Below are 16,946 nucleotides of genomic sequence, written 5' to 3'. Positions count from 1 at the left end.
TGATGTTGAAGCTAAAACTCCAATACTTTGACCACCTGATGGCGAAGAGCTGACTCATTGGAAAAGACCCTGATGCTGGGAAAGATTGATGGCAGGAGGAGAAGGGGACGACGGAGGATGAGATGGTGGGATGGCATCACCAACTCAATGGACATGAGTTTGGGTAAACTCCAGGAGTTGGTGATGGACAGGGAAGCCTGGCGTGCTGCAGTCCAGGGGGCTGCAAAGAGTCGGATACAATGAGTGACTGAACTGAACAACTGTCCTCACATAAATATATTCCAAACCTGCAAAGATCATTCCAGTGGTTTTATGTGATAGCTGATACTTGTGATGCATAAAACTTATGCTGCCCAAGAAACAAAAAGGTATAAAAAGCTCTTATAAGTGACCTAGAAAACTGGACATGACAAAACATCCTATTATTTCTATCTATATATTTTTATAACTTAAAATGTTTATTCAGATAAAAAAAATCCAAACCAGTATTTAGAGATGTGAGGCATAAATTAGAATTTTACAAGCGTGAAACAAAGAATTCATCTCTACCAGTCTTCTTCTCTGATGTCTCTTTTCTCAGTTCCCAACCTGCCCCAGATGTCTTAAAACCTGTAGCAGTTCCTCTAAATTTTAAAACATTAGGACAGTGTAACTTTATTTATTTTTTTAATTTATTTTACTTCTTTTACTTTACAATACTGTATTGGTTTTGCCATACATCAACATGAATTAAAAATGGCTATGTGTTTAAATATTTCTAGAGCAAGGGACTTTTTAAAAGTACTGAATTTACAAAGATTACACACCAACACATACACAGAGGTTCAGGTCTGGGAGGGATGTAGAGAAACAAGCACTGTAAATCACTGCATGTTGGTACATCTTTTCTGAACGGCAATTTGGTAATATTAACCAAGGACAATTAGAAATGTTCATCCTTTTGACTCCATAATTCAATTCTAGTAATTTATCATACAGAAGTAAATCAGAGATGAATATTCTCACCTAGAAAAACTAACATTTAAAACCTAGTTATATACCCATGAGTATCTTCTATTTTGTTAAAACATACTGAATTTACTGTTTTATAATACTTTTATTTTTACTTCACATTTACAATGAACCACTATCACCCAATCAATAACCAATGTCTCCCAAATCAGTGAATATTTCCTTGAATTCTGAACCTAAAAAGTCTTCTGAACATCTATTAAAATAGAACAACACTGGTCTGGCTCTCTCCTAGCAGTGGTGACAGAAATGTGATGTAGAAACAGGTAACCACCAATCATTTCAAATTTTACTTCTGTAAATGAAAAACTGCGTATATCAAAGCAGTATGTTATATGCAATGTTAAGAACAGGAAGGTTTGAGGTCACAGAAGATGATAACCTGTTTTTATATTTTGCAAACTTCAAATAAAACAAATTTTTTGTTAGCACAAGAAAATATTTAAGTGAATCAGTTTAGGTACTTCTTACAGGCATCATTTAGGGATGTACATCATGTGACTCTAAGGTAATAAGTTCAAAGAGTAAATATGGTCATTTAAAAGATTGAAGCCTGTAATTTCTCCGTGCTATTAGTTATTTGTGAAAGGATTCCTTTGTTTAGGGAATTTTACTACTGGGATTTCCTTCCAACAGCAAAATATGAATTCTCCTTAAAACTAAATTTAACTACACATAGTTGCACAATCCCCATCATGAATCACTGCCTTGTTGTGGCAAGGGGCTTGCATAACTCCATGAAGCTATGAGCCATGCCATGTAGGACCATCCAAGATAGATGGGTCACAGTGGACAGTTTTGACAAAACGTGATCCACTGGAGAAGGGAATGACAAACCACTCCTGTGTGCTACTTGTGAGAACCGGATAAACCTTAAAAAGGCAAAATGCTATGACACCAAAAGATGAGGCCCCCCCAGGTCAGAAGGTTTCCAATATGCTATGGAGGAAGAGCAGAGGACAACTACTAATAGCTCCAGAAAGAAGGAAGCAGCTGGGTCATTTCAGAAAAACACTCATTGTGGATGTGTCTGGTGATGAAAACAAAATCTGATGCTGTAAGGAAAAGTACTGCATAGGAACCTGGAATGTTAGGTCCATGCATCAAGGTAAACTGGACATGGTCAAGCAGATGATAAGAGTAAACATCAATAGACTAAAATGGATGGAAATGGGTGAATTTAATTCAGATAACCATTATATCTACTACCGTGGGCAAGAATCCCTTAGAAGAAATAGCCCTGATAATCAACAAGAGTCCGAAATGCAGTACTTTGATACAACCTTAAAAATGACAGAATGATCTCAGTTCATTTCCAAGGCAAACCATTCAGAATCACAGTAATCGAAGTCTATGCCCCAACTACCAATTCCTAAGAGGCTAAAATTGATCATTTCTATGAAGACCTAGACCTCCTAGAACACACACACAAAAAATGTCCTATTCATCATAGGGGACTGGAATGCAAAAGTAGGAAGTCAAGAGATTCCTGGAGTAACAGGCAAGTTTGGCCTTGAAGTACAAAATGAACCAGTGCAAAGGCTAACAGAATTCTGCCAAGAGAGAACACATGGGTCATAGCAAACACTCTTTTTCAACACAAGAGACAACTTTACATATGGACATCTCCAAATGGTCAATACTGAAATTGGACTGATCACATTCTTTGTAGTCAAAGATGGAGAAGCTCTATACAGTCAGCAAAAACAAGACTGGGAGCTGACTGTGGCTCAGATCATCACCTCCTTATAGCAAAATTCAGGCTTAAAGAAAGTGGGCAAAACCACTAGCTCAGTCAGGTACAAGTTAAATCAAATTCTCTATGAATACGCAGTGGCGGTGACAAAGAGATTCAAGGGATTAGATCTAGTAAAGAGAGTGCCTGAAGAACTATGGACAGAGGTCCGTGATACTGCACAGGAGGCAGCGAGCAAAACCATCCCAAAGAGAAAGAAATACGAGCAGGCGAAGTGGTTGTCTGAGGAGGTTTTACGAATAGCCGAGGAAAGAACAGAAGCGAAAAGCAAGGGAGAAAGGGAAAGGTACACCCAACTAAATGCAGCTTCAGAGAAGAGCAAGGAGAAACAAGAGAAGGCCTTCTTCAGTGAACACTGGAAAGATATAGAGGATAACAACAGAATGGGAAAGAACAGAGATCTCTTCAAGAAAACTGGAAATATCAAAGGAACATTCCATCCAAAGATGGGCCAAATAAAGGACAGAAATGGTAAAGACCTAACAGAAGCAGGAGAGATCAAGAAGAGATGGAAAGGAGAACTATGCAAAAAAAGTATAATAACCCAGATAACCACAATGGTGTAGTCTCTTACTCAGAGCCAAACATCCTGGAGTGTGAAGTCAGGTGGGCCTTAGGAAGCACTGCTGCCAATAAAGCTAGTGGAAGTGATGGAATTCCAGCAGAGCTATTTAAATCCTAAAAGATGATGCCGTTAAAGTGCTGTACACATTATGTCAGCAAATTTAGAAAACCCAGCAGTAGCCACAAAACTGGAAAAGGTCAATCCTCATCCCAATTTCCAGAAAGGCAGCAATGAAGAATGCTCAACCCACCAGACAATTGCCCTCACCTCCCATGCTAGCAAGGTTATGCTCAAAATCCTTCAAGTTAGGCTTCAGCAGTACGTGAACTGAGAACATCCAGATGTTCAAGCTGGGTTTAGAAAAGGCAGAGGAACTAGAGATCATATAGCCAACATCACAGAGAAGGCAAGAGAATTCCAGAAATTGACTGTGTGAATCATAACAAACTGTAGAAAACTCTTCAGTTCAGTTCAGTTGCTCAGTTGTGTCTGACTCTTTGTGACTCCATGGACTGCAGCACGCCAGGCCTTTCTGTCCATCACCAACTCCTGGAGTTTACTCAAACTAATGTCCATTGAGTTGGTGATGCCATCCAACCATCTCATCCTCCATCGTCCCCTTCTCCTCCTGCCTTCAATCTTTCCGAGCATCAGGGTCTTTTCAAATGAGTCAGCTCTTCGCATCAGGTGGCCAAAATATTGGAGTTTCAGCTTCAACATCAGTCCTTGCAATCAACATTCAGGACTGATCTCCTTTAGGATGGACTGGTTAGATCTCCTTGCAGTCCAAGGGACTCTCAAGAGTCTTCTCCAATACCACAGTTCAAAAGCATCAATTATTCTGTGCTCAGCTTTCTTTATAGTCCAACTCTCACATCCGTACATGACTACTGGAAAAACCATAGCCTTGACTAGACGGACCTTTGTTGGCAAAGTAATGTCTCTGCTTTTTAATATGCTGTCTAGGTTGGTCATAACTTTCCTTCCAAGGAGTAAGCGTCTTTAAATTTCATGGCTGCAGTCACCATCTGCAGTGATTTTGGAGCCCCAAAATATAAAGTCAGCCACTGTTTCCACTGAGAGAGGAATAGTAGACCATCTTACCTGTCTCCTGAGAAATCTGTGTGCGGGTCAAGAAGCAATAGTTACAGCTCTGTATAGAACAACTGACTGGTTCAGGATTGAAAAAGGAGTATGACAAGGCTGTTTATTGTCATCCTGTTTATTTAACTTGTATGCTGAGCACATCATGAGAAATGGCTGGATGAGTTACAAGCTGGAATCAAGATTGGCAGGAGAAATATCAACAATATCACATAATCTTAGATATGTGCCACTCTAATGGCAGAAAGTGAGGAGGAACTAAAGACCCTCTTGATGAGGGTGAAGGAGGAGAGTGGAAAAGCATGTTTAAAACTCAATATTACAAGATAGCCAAGGGGAATTTGCTGTATGACTCAGGGAACTCAAACCTAACTTGGTAACAACCTAGAGGGGTGGGAGGTGGGAGAGATGTTCCAGTGGGAGGGGACATGAGTATACCTATGGCTGATTCATATTGATGTTTGGTAGAAACCAACACAATACTGGAAAGCAATTATCCTTCAATTAAGAATAAATAACTTATGACCAACCTAGATAGCATATTGAAAAGCAGAGACATTACTTTGCCAACAAAGGTCCATCTAGCCAAGGCTATGGTTTTTCCAGTGGTCATGTATGGATGTGAGAGTTGGACTGTGAAGAAAGCTGAGCACCGAAGAATTGATGTTTTTGAACTGTGGTGTTGGAGAAGACTCTTGAGAGTACCTTGGACTGCAAGGAGATCCAACCAGTCCATTCTAAAGGAGATCAGCCCTCGGTGTTCTTTGGAAGGAATGATGCTGAAGCTGAAACTCCTGTACTTTGGCTACCTCATGCAAAGAGGTGACTCATTGGAAAAGAGTCTGATGCTGGGAGGGATTAGGGGCAGGAGGAGAAGGGGACAACAGAGGATGAGATGGCTGGATGGCATCACGGATTTGATGGACGTGAGTCTGAGTGAACTCCGGGAGTTGGTGATGGACAGGGAGGCCTGGCGTGCTGCGATTCTTGGGATTGCAAAGAGTCAGACACGACTGAGCGACTGAACTGAAGATCATGGCATCTAGCCCCAAAACTTCACGGCAAACAGAAGGGGAAAAGGTGGAAGTAGTGACAGATTTCCTCTTCTTAGGCTTTAAAATCACTAGGGATGGTGACTACAGCCATGAAATTAGACGATGATTGCTTTTTGGAAGGAAAGCTATGACAAATCTAGACAGTGTGTTAAAAAGTGGAGACAGCACTTTTTCAACAAAGGTCCGTATAGTCAAGGCTATGGTCTTTCTAGTAGCCATGTACAGATGTGAGAGCTGGACAATAAAGAAGCCAGAGCACCGAAGAATTGATCCTTTTGAACCGCAGGGATGGAAAAGACTCTTAAGAGTCCCTTTGAAAGCAAGGAGATCAAACCAGTCAATCTTAAAGGAAATCATCCCTGAATACTCTTTGGAAGTGATGGTGAAGCTGAAGCTCCAATACTTTGGCCACCTGATGCAAACAGCTGACTCACTGGAAAAGACCCTGATGCTAGGAAAGATTTCAGGTAGACGGAGAAGGGGGCAACAGAGGATGAGATGGTTGGATGGCATCACTTATTCAATGGACATGAACTTGGGCAAACTCCGGGAGATGGTGAGGGGCAGGGAAGCCTGGTGTGCTCAGTCCATGAGGCCAAGAGTAGGACACAACCTGGCAACTGAACAACAACAAACTCATACAATAGCCAGTGTGTCTGACAAAAGTCAGACAGAATCTTAGAAACTAGTGGTTCCTCCTCTGTCTTACATATAACATCATTCTGTCCATGTTGATGATAAGCAGAGTGGCATGACTAGATTCTCTCCTAGACAAGATTCTACTCTTTTTAGAGGCTCTCCAAACTCTTTTTCAACTGGGCCTTGACTTTTGGACTTCTGTGTCCATCTTTGCATCATTTTTAGAAAGAAATCTGCTAAGTCAGTTTATAGCCAGAACCCACATCTCCTTGGTATCGTCCCATCCTTCATATCTTTTTGGTTTCCTCACCTTTTACCACCTCTCAGGTGATGTCCAATTACATTAGCCTGCCTTCATCAAGAATCCCATTAGGCTGGTTTAGCCAGAATCTTCCTTTAGCCCTGATGTTTTCTCTAAGTAATTTTCCATCCACCGATAACTACACCCTGCTACTGAGCTCTGATTTCCCACGTCTCCCTGATGTATTTGGAGTTAAGCCCAATCTCTCTCCCACACTTCAAAACCCCACTGCAGTGGTCCCAACGTTGGTCTTTCACAATGGTCCCCCTGAATAAAGTCTGCCTTACTGTACTTTAACAACTGTCGTGAGTAACTTCTTTTTTAACAAGTGCTGGGTTCAACTGTAAGTACAGTATGTTGGGCACTAACGTGTCCAACCTGTTTTTATGCCTTTTCACCTTTAGCAGTCCAAGAGAATAAAGATAAACCGGCTCACAGATGTACCGTGAACCAGTTAGAAAGTGGATTAAGTATTCAGTAGTGGTCTTTTACCAGAAGAAACACAGAGGGGAAGGACTGAAAATAATTCTGAAGAAGGATAATTAAGCTAAAAAGTGTTCCCAAGTACTTAGAAAGCAATGCAATCTGGAATGTCTCTGAAGGAAAGTTAGGAAGTAATCTGCCTTTTAATTCAATCTTAAAAAAATTAAGATTTTTCACTGTTCTTCATTAACACTGCAGGTTTTTACAATACAATGTTATTTACTTATTCAAACAAAAATTGAATACTTACTTAAGAAACACTGCTATGGAAAATTCAAAGATGGGGAAAAAAAATTTCTTGCTGTCAAGAAGTAAAACTACATGTTGGGGCTTCCCTGGTGGTCCAGTGGTTAGGAATCTGCCTGCCAATGCAGGGGACATGGGTTTGGTCCCCTGGTTCGGAACTAAGCTCCCACAAGCTCTGGGGCAACTCATAAGCCTGTGTGCCTCCACTACTGAACCCGCGCTTCAGGGCCTGAGCGCTGCAACTACTGAAGTCTCCATGGCCCAGAGCCCACGCCCGACAGGAGGAGCCACCTCAATGGGAAGCCCATGTATTGCAACTAGGGATGAAGCCCAGCACAGCCAAAAACAAAAAAGCAAAACAAGAAACAATGCATGCCAACTATATCTCAATAAAAGTGGGAAAAAAAGAAAATATAAACAACATCAATACAAAATACCACAGGTAAATATAGTAAGAAAGATTAAAAAATGTGGAAGAAGTTCAGAGAAACAGAGATCTAGTTTATTCTGAAAACAAGTAAACAATATTCAGATCTGTATAACGGATACTCTATTTCTTTTCTGAATTGGCCTTTAAAATCCTCTCATCACAAACTGAAGTATCTATGTGTGAAATATTATGTCTCAGATTTGCCTTAAAATGTCCCTAAAAACAAATAAATAATATAAGTGGGGAAGATGAAACAAGAATGGCACCATGTCAGGTATTGAATCTTGGTGAAGGGTTCAGGAGAGCTTGACATACTAATGTGTATTTGAAAATTTCCGTAACAAAAAGTTAAAAACAAGTTCAGTTTGAAAAGAAGCCAAAGCAATGAATGATCACTCTGAAGCAGAAATATCTATATATTAGAATAACAGAAAAACAACGGAAATACAAACACCATTAAAAGTCTTATGTTTAAAACTATTATTCCAAAATGAAATGTGAAATCAAGCTATAGTTGCATTATTCCCAAACACAAATTCTATTTAAAATACTTTTAATTTACACAGGCTTTTAGCCTGTTAACTTAATATTCTCCTAATATATGTTAAAACTTAAATGATATGCATTTATGTAACAGTTCATTATTTAAAGATTAAATTCATGGTTTTTAGTTAACGTATTTTCACAAACCTGATAAAGGAAATCAAAATGTCATTAACATAAAAGAGCAAATTTTTAAAAAAAGCATAAAATTATAGAGTTCTGAATTATATATGTAAAATACTCTCATATTCTTGAACATACCAGTAAAGGACCCCTTGATTTCATTTTATTCCTAATTTTGTGCTTGAATACATCTAGAAGCTGCTCTAGCTAAGCGACCAACCTGTTAACATTTATATTCAAAAGTTACCAGTGTATTTTCTAACAGCTGTACTTACTTGCTGTTTCAATACCAGGTTCTTTACTCCTTCCATCACAAATTGTGATCCGGTATTCATGACTCGTGATAAGAGACTAGGTGCAAAAGAAGAGCATTGCACTAAGTACAAATTACCTCTCTGATTAATTACAGATAAAATACTTGTCCGATTACACAACACATGCTGATGAAGCTCACTGTGCCTACCACCTTTGCTTTCATTCAGCAGAAGTGACCTGAGAATGTCTAACTTCCATGGATATCATTGCCACAAATTTATTTAACAATAAAACAGTAATAAAACATTCTGACTAGTCAATAAGATGTAAAATTAGAGTGCTGTCCTCAAAATGAACATTTTAACTGCTAAGCCTTAGCTACATATCAATATTTAGGCATATTATTAGCTAAAGAGAATTCTTCGAATTTCCCGACTCTCCTAATGTTAAAACAATGTATTAAAGATAGTAATCCGGAATATTAAAGAAAAGTATATACATGTATAACTGAATCACTTTTCTGTACAGCAAAAATTAACACAACACTGTAAATCAACTATATTCAATTTAACAAAGATAGTAATTAAGACGACTTGCTTTAGGAGTTCAAAACACACTGACATATGGAGAACAAGTATGTCTGGGAGTTTCTGAATAGGTCAGGAATTACAATATTCTCTATATTATAGCTGCTAGATCTAGTCCTGCACTGTATACTCTGCGGCCCCATACACAAAATCTATCATATAAAAATGTGAAAGCACAAAATGCTCACTGAATTTTACCTCAACTCTGTAAGAATGTCCAGTGTCTGTATTTTACCAACAAAAATAACACAAATGACTTACCATATTGGTTTTATATTTGTGGTTCAAAAAGTCTTTTATGTGGAATCAAAGGGTATTTTGTGGGACAGAATGGAAATCTTGCATTTTGATATTAGAAGGCAAGAGAAGGCCTTCAAATCATCCAAGATTTTCTTACAACACATTTTATTAAAATCCTCAACTACAAAGTCCGTAAGAAATCTAACAGGCTTTTAAGATTCAGTAAGGTTTTAGGACAGAAAACTGGAAAGCCTATTTTATTAAATACATGGAAGTAGTTTTCCAAATATATTTTCATTTTCCCTATCCTGTCCTCTTCCCCTCTGAAATGAAGAGATGGGCAGGATGGAAATCAATTCTTTAACAGAAACAAGAAAACATAATCTCTGTTGGACTGACTAGTTCTGAGGTGATTCCCAGGTACCAGGCAACTCTGAGGGAGTAAGAGTGGTACCTCGCACAGCACTGTCTGAAGGTGAGGCCAGCTGGATTCATTTTGCCAAGCGCTTACATGTTCCTGCCTTAGGCCAAGTGCTTTTGTTTTCTGGAAATTGTTTCATTAAAATCAGCAGCTCAGAGTGGGGCTAGGGTAAACCTGTTTTCCTCCAGTTTCATGCTTCTGTTCTAAGCTCCAAAAAATAAGCCAGGAATTTGAAGCTAGTATGGTACTGAAAAGAGCAGTCAAAATCACTTTGTTCAGTTCCTTTGAAAATGACACATACTGTACAGGATTTTTCGGGAGTCAGAAATCACACCCAACCCTGAGTGCTTCGTCTCTATCATTTAGCAGTATGCCTAGTTCCATCTAGAAGCTAGGTCTTGAATGTCTGTATTATCAACACTGATAGAAATTCATGTATCTTCTGAAAATGAAAAACATAGTATCTTAACAAGGAAGCATATGAAGCCCTACCATGTAAAATACATTAACTTACATTTTAGAATTAGAATTTAAGCTACCTAAGAAAACCAAAAAGCATGCTGACATTTGCTCTGTATCATGACGAAAACTTTCTGCACGCGAAATGTCACACAGTTTTCAAGGCATAAAACTCCAGTTATGGCTGGAGTACTAGACTTCTACAATCAGAATTATTAAAAATACTTACCCCATTGGCTTAGCGGTGGTGTTGCCATAGCTGGTGGGAGCTGAAGCCATCTTGGCAAAAGCCCTATGAAATAAGAAAGTTATATTTAAAAGTTAATTAGCTGAGCTAACATTTATTATCACAGCATTAAAACATTTACTAACTAGGCATTAAAAAATTTACTAATCATAAGATTTACTATGAAGTTTCTGAAAGGAAATAATTTTTCAACTAATACAATGTTTCAGAACAATTAGCACAATTATACAAACATTGATTACATAATCTGTAACCATGTAAAATAATGTTCAAGTACAGAGCAACTGTTAGCAAAACACTGAAATTCTTTAAAAACCACTAATTCATTATTAGTTCCTCAAACTTAAGGATCATTAACAGGAAATAAAGACTTTCTGTTTTAGAAGAACAATCATGTACTGATTAATCCCTTTGCTGTTCTCCACATTCCATGCTCCCACATTCCCAGACACATGCCTTGACTCATGCTGTCCCGTCCTTCGGGGACACAGATCCACTGTATTCTCCAATAAAAACTGTACATTTCCTTTTAAGATTCAGCTCAAAATCACTTTCTTTATTATTGCTATTCTAATTCTGCTACTCAGTGATTTTTCTTTTTAGTTACATACACACTTTTATATTGAACTGCATACAGTCATTTATTTTCAGATCTTTCTAAACATACAGAATGTTTTTATAGCTATAGAATTTTTGAAGGCTGGGCAAAAATATGGCACTTAGCTGCATTTTAAAAAATATTTTCCTTCTAGGAATATGTTCACTATAGAAAACAGAATGCTCCTAGAAGACCTCTACCACTTAGAAGTAAACACTGTTAAGATTTTGGCATATATTCTTCTAATCTTTTGACGTATGTATATACAACACATATGATTTAAAAACAAAATCAGTATCATATTGTACACACTATTCTTAAATGTTTTAACAGCATGCCATAAATATTTTTATGCAAATCAGTATTCTTTTATAATTCCTAATCATTCCCAATGCTTTAGTCAATGGAAAAAAAATTACCTATCTAAATATAGGAACATCTTATGAAAGTAAAAAAAAAAAGAATGGAAATCACTAAGATTTGAAGATGAAACACTAAAAATATACTATTTCAATCTGGAAAACATTTGCTGATACCATTAGAGAAATTTCAAATACAAAAGTCACAATTTTGTTCAGAAAGGAGGATGTGAATCAATGGTTTTCAGCAGTAGACTGGAATTTCCGCCTTTAACAAAAATTTACTTTTCACTAGAAACAATAATATCTAAATATAAAATGTTATCTCTAAGCAATAAAGGGTTAAATAAAGAGTATTACATTTATATGGCTGAAATTCAAGCAAATACTAAATACAACCATTGGAGACTGTAGCTGATCCTTAAGCCACATGGGCTTGGAACTGTGCAGGTCCACTTACATTTCTGTCAATACATACATATTGCAGTACTGCATGATTTGTGGTTGGTTGAATCCTCAAACGAGGAACCAGGGATACTGAGGGCCAGCCCATTGTTAAGTAATACTTTGAGTTTTAACTGTATGGAGGGTTGGCATCCCTAACCTCCAGGTTGTTCTAGGGTCTGCTGTATTTAAGACAATGAAGAACTGGCATGATGAACTAGAACACAAACTGCATCTGTAACAATGACTTCCTGATTTAAAAATATGTAATATGCATAAAAGGATAAACACTAAAGGTTACTTATAGACTTTGAATGGGGAGATTACAGGTAAATTTTTACTTTCTTTATACCTTTCTGAGTTTTCTAACATATTTTCCAATAAACTGGTATAACCCTTATAATGAGAAAGAAAAATGTTACAAATCAGAAATTGTGTATTTTATAGCCATGTAAAATGATGCCCAAGATTGTCTTCACTCTTTTAACATCATATGTTTGATTAGGGAGTTCCACATAAGTCATAACATAAAACACAACGACACACATGACACACCAAATGTGATAACTGTATCTGTTATAAAAATTGGAAAAGATGGTTTCCAGTTCCTTCTGTTAAACTAAGGTTTGTTTTGTCTACCTCTTTTCTTATAAGAACGCAATGAAATAAAAGCAAAACTTGAAAAAACAAACAAAAGTATAGATAATAAAAACCACTCGTAAACTCACAATTCAGAGATACCTGCTGTTAACAACTTGGTACGTGTCTCATGCATATTTTTTGATACAGTTGAGGGTAAAAAAGCATATTTAATCCCCTACTCTTAAAAGAATTATTATTTTAAGAAATAATTTTAAGGTATTACTAAAGAAAATTTGGAAAATAAAGAACCCAAAAGGTAAAAAACAAAAAAATTCTACTACTTGGATTTACCCACTATTAGCATTTAAGTGAATGTCATTTTAGTTATGCTTTATATGTATATATGTGTATATCTACACACACACACACACACACACACACACACACACACGCAGGCAGATAAATGGAAAGGTAAGAGAGGATTATACCATAAAAACCAAGTTTGGTTCAAGGGCTGCCTACCCAGAGGCTTTCCCTGATCTCAACAAATTTTAGCTAATACCCCCAACAAATTAAGATCTTATCACTTGGTTTTATTTTCTTTATATCAGTTAATATAGTGAATATGGTTTAACACAACCCTGCTCATTCATTTGCTTGTTGACATATTGTTCAACACAAATGTAAATTCAATGAAAGCCGAGGCCTTCCCTAGCATGTTCACTATTATATTCTTAATGTTTAGAAGAGTCCCTAGTCACTGCAACAAAGGAAGTTATTTATCAAACAAACCGATGAATAGTAAACTATATTTTCACTTCATAACATACATGGCCATTTCCCAATGGTCACTGAACAAGTCTTCCACAACATGATTTTTTTGCGGTTGTTGGAAAATTATGACGCCTTAAAAGCATTGCGTATTGAACTGTGGCAGAGTTAGATACAATTTAATAATAGTTCAATTACAAAATAAAAGTTATTCTAGGTGAGACCATGAAATTTCCTAACACGTGATTTTAATACATTGCACTAAATTTTCTAAAACTCAGAGGAACTGATATTTACAGTAAATGGAGTATTTATGAAAAATCTGGCACCAGCTATATTATATATATGTGTATATAGAACCCAAGATTATATGATCTAGGAAACAAATGTTGTACATCTCAATAGCAGTACTAGAATGGAGAGTTTAAGACTGGGATTTATACCATGAGATTGGAAAAAGAGCAGACACCTTGTCTTCAAAACCTGAAGTTTTTCTCAAGACCAAAATCAACACTGTAACTGCTAGACAGGAAAAAGGGAAGCTCTGCTTGCTTTAATTGTTCATCTGCATCAGAAAGTCCACTATCTCTGAGATAGGAACCACTGCAAGAAGGGAGTGAATAGGCTCTCCCAAAGGAAGACTGTCACTTAATTATGCCTCCTGCCCTGGAACCAGGAGCAAACTTTGTTTTCCAACCTAATCAGTACCAAGACGTTTCAGTAATGGTTCATCATAAACCCAGCATTCTCCATCTTCATGAAACAACCTTGTCTCCCATTGAATTTCCTTTTCCTTCCTTTCTTGGACTTCTGCTCTTTGTCTTTCTTCAAGTCTATACCTGGCTTCAGCTGCTACATCAATGTCTCTGATTTTTAAGTTGAAAGTGACACCTTTCCAAAGGCAGTGGGATTCGTATTCATTCTGATCTTCCAGCTTCCTCACTTTCTTCATTATAGGCAACTTCTTGGTATCTATAAAAACTGTATTTCTCCCTGTTGAGTATTTTGCATACATTACACCATTCCATTCCCCTTCAACTGAGCAGAAAGACTTCTTGTCATTTGGAGAAAAAATCTCAGGGAATTTCTGTGCTGCTTGGCCCCATAGAAAGGTTTAGTGTGGAAGATGATATTTGCACTATAGCCAGTTTGGGAACAATTAATATTGCTTTCTCCACCTAGTTCCACCCAGGGCACTGTGAGGATAGATCTGCCGTAACCACTGGGGAATATGAGAATGTAATGTTCACCATGCTCTAGACATAAGACACAGCCCTGCCCTACGTTATGCACCCCCAAATGACATCCCAAGGAATTTTGATTTGGTCCAGATATGAGCACAGAATTGTATCTTCTTAATAAAACATTCAGCATAAAAGGCTGAAATGGGCGGATGATGAGAAACCTGCTCAGCCATTAATGTTACACTATTTTTGGAAATCCAGGGAACTGGTCCTTCTGAAACTAGCTCTGCATTCTCTTCAGTATCATTTGGTAATGTGCACTGACGCTCAAAGATTTCTCCCAAAATGGGGTTGTATGGCTTTTTGATAACCAATTCTTTCCTTCCTGCGTGAAAACTTGAGAGATACCATTTCACAACCTGAACCATTTGGTCTCTGGCATTCTCTGGTCACTAATACTCACAAACAGGACCGGATGTGTAAAAACTCTGCATATGTTTCTAAAAGAGATCTTTTTTCAAGAATAAATGTTGGAAGAACTACCTTTGTAAGATCCAAGTGTAATGATGCGTGATAATGCTCTTGTGCTCTTCCACTGACCCTGCCTCCCCTTCATCATTTCTATCATCACGTGAATCAAAAAGGTCAGCATCACTTGTTCCACTGGACATGGAAGAATTAAGTGATTCTGTGGTATCTGGGCCTTTAGACTATTTCCCGAGCAGCTGTGTGTCAAGACTGGATCAACAGATCCAGAGGAATCTATTAAGAGTTTTGGGGATGAGCCACTCTGATGGAACTCATTTGTATCATAGAATTCATCTTCATTGCTAGAGTAAGAGAACTCTGGGACTTTGTTTGGAGACAAGTTGACTTGGCTTGGATAAGTCAGACTACTACTAGTTGGTGAGTGGCCACTGCCTATACTATTTGGTATTTGAGTCTGATAATGTCCCAAGGTTGTTAATACAGGTCCGACTGGTAGAGAAGATGGACACTGCTCTGACTTACAGAACCTCTGAGTAGGTTCTGGAGGTAAGACAGTCTGGGAAGGCACTGTGTTGACCACAGATTCCAAGGGACATCCACAGGATTAATAGTACTTATAATTTTATCTGCATAATTCTCTGCAATATACTGGTCTTTAGCAATCTGCAGCAATACAATGCAGTGTTTAATTGATTCGATCATGCTATTTGTTGTCTCTTTGAGGGTTTCAATTTTCTTTCTCTGTTCATCATCTTTGTTTGTAGTTTTGAAGTTTGTCATCAAAAAGCTTCAACTCTTCTATCAAGATCTGTAGATAAGCATCAGCCTCTGTAAGTTCCTTATTTAAGTCTTGGACACTAGGAACAAATCCTGAATCCAAACCCCCAGGCGGTGACAGGATGGAGGCAGGGAGAGAATCACACTCATGCCCAAAGCCTGGGCAAGCAGCAGAGTCCCTGGGAACTCAGGGATGGGAGCCAGACCCTCTCCCAGACCCTCTAGGAGTGGGTCTAATAATTCCACAAGTGGCTAGCAAGAAAGCCATTCACCAAGGCCCCAGCCCTCTGTGCCTCCAGGGGAGGGAGCCGAGGGCCGTTTCCGAGCACCCCTCTTAGGGCCCCTCTGCTCAATCAACCCACAACATGATTTGTAATGACCCAGTTGCATTTCTTGTAGAAATGATACAATTTATATTTCTAATAGTGGAGTATATACTCATCAATTTTCCTGGATCCTTGGCACATTTTCTAAATCTTCCTATTATATTAATCTGCATTTCTGATTACTAGTGAAATTAAAACTTCTTAAAAATGTTTTAGAGCCATTTGACCTAAAACATTTCAGTCTTTGACTTTTTCATCTCACACCAGTGAAGACAATATAGGAAAAAAAAATGTCTAGGAAAGAAAGGCAGCAATATTGTATATAAAGTTGTGGAAAAAGTAGGGGAGATAAAGAAATATTTATGCCATTGAACAACAACAAAAAATACTAAGGCACTGTTAAATTTTCTTGGTAACATTTCCAGTTTTCTTGGAACTTGACTTCCATTGTACTTTCTTAAATGATAGGAACTTAAGAATAACAAAACTTACTTCCACTGTTTGATATATTGTAAGGGATTAAGGTTGCATCCTGCGTCAGTTAAAGCTTTTTTGTACTGCTCCAAATCAGCCTGAAATAAGAATATGACAAAAATCTTTACTTTCATGAAAGAGACCATTTTGTTTGTTGTCATCTGATTAGTCAGAAAGTTAAGACTAAAGGCAAGAGCACCTAAGTAAGTGGAGTGGTACCTTAAGGGAGCACCCAAATGAGTACCCAAGACAAAAATCACATACAGTGAAAATTACCTTTAACAGGCTCCCAAATCACCTAAGCAGTATGGTGTTTTGTCATCCCTCAGCAAGCCCAACAGAGTCAGTGTTTCCTCCACTGTGGACATAGATTGTTTGTCCTTGGAATAAGCATTAAATGAATATCTGGATTGATCAAGAATATTTCAAAACTAGAAACATGAAGGGAGTGATGCTGACTTAGGGAATCACTGCAGA

General features: G+C 37.8%; 1 protein-coding gene and 1 pseudogene across 2 annotated transcripts in view; both read right to left on the bottom strand.

Annotated features, from left to right (window-relative positions):
- SCFD1 (sec1 family domain containing 1) overlaps positions 1–16,946 on the bottom strand; it is a 111,707-nt gene that overhangs the window by 20,569 nt on the left and 74,192 nt on the right. For both annotated transcript variants that reach the window (XM_069559460.1, XM_069559461.1), the window contains exons 17-19: positions 16,488–16,567; positions 10,448–10,510; positions 8,532–8,607 (exon numbers count right to left, since the gene is read on the bottom strand). In XM_069559460.1, the coding sequence (XP_069415561.1) occupies positions 8,532–8,607; positions 10,448–10,510; positions 16,488–16,567 (219 nt within the window). The remainder of the gene's footprint in view (positions 1–8,531; positions 8,608–10,447; positions 10,511–16,487; positions 16,568–16,946) is intronic.
- LOC138423727 (oxysterol-binding protein-related protein 9-like) lies at positions 13,917–16,059 on the bottom strand (annotated as a pseudogene).

The sequence above is a fragment of the Ovis canadensis genome, chromosome 18 (genome assembly GCF_042477335.2).
Source record: "Ovis canadensis isolate MfBH-ARS-UI-01 breed Bighorn chromosome 18, ARS-UI_OviCan_v2, whole genome shotgun sequence".
In the NCBI taxonomy this organism is placed as follows: domain Eukaryota; kingdom Metazoa; phylum Chordata; class Mammalia; order Artiodactyla; family Bovidae; genus Ovis; species Ovis canadensis.
This window is presented reverse-complemented; position numbering and strand designations above follow the sequence as displayed.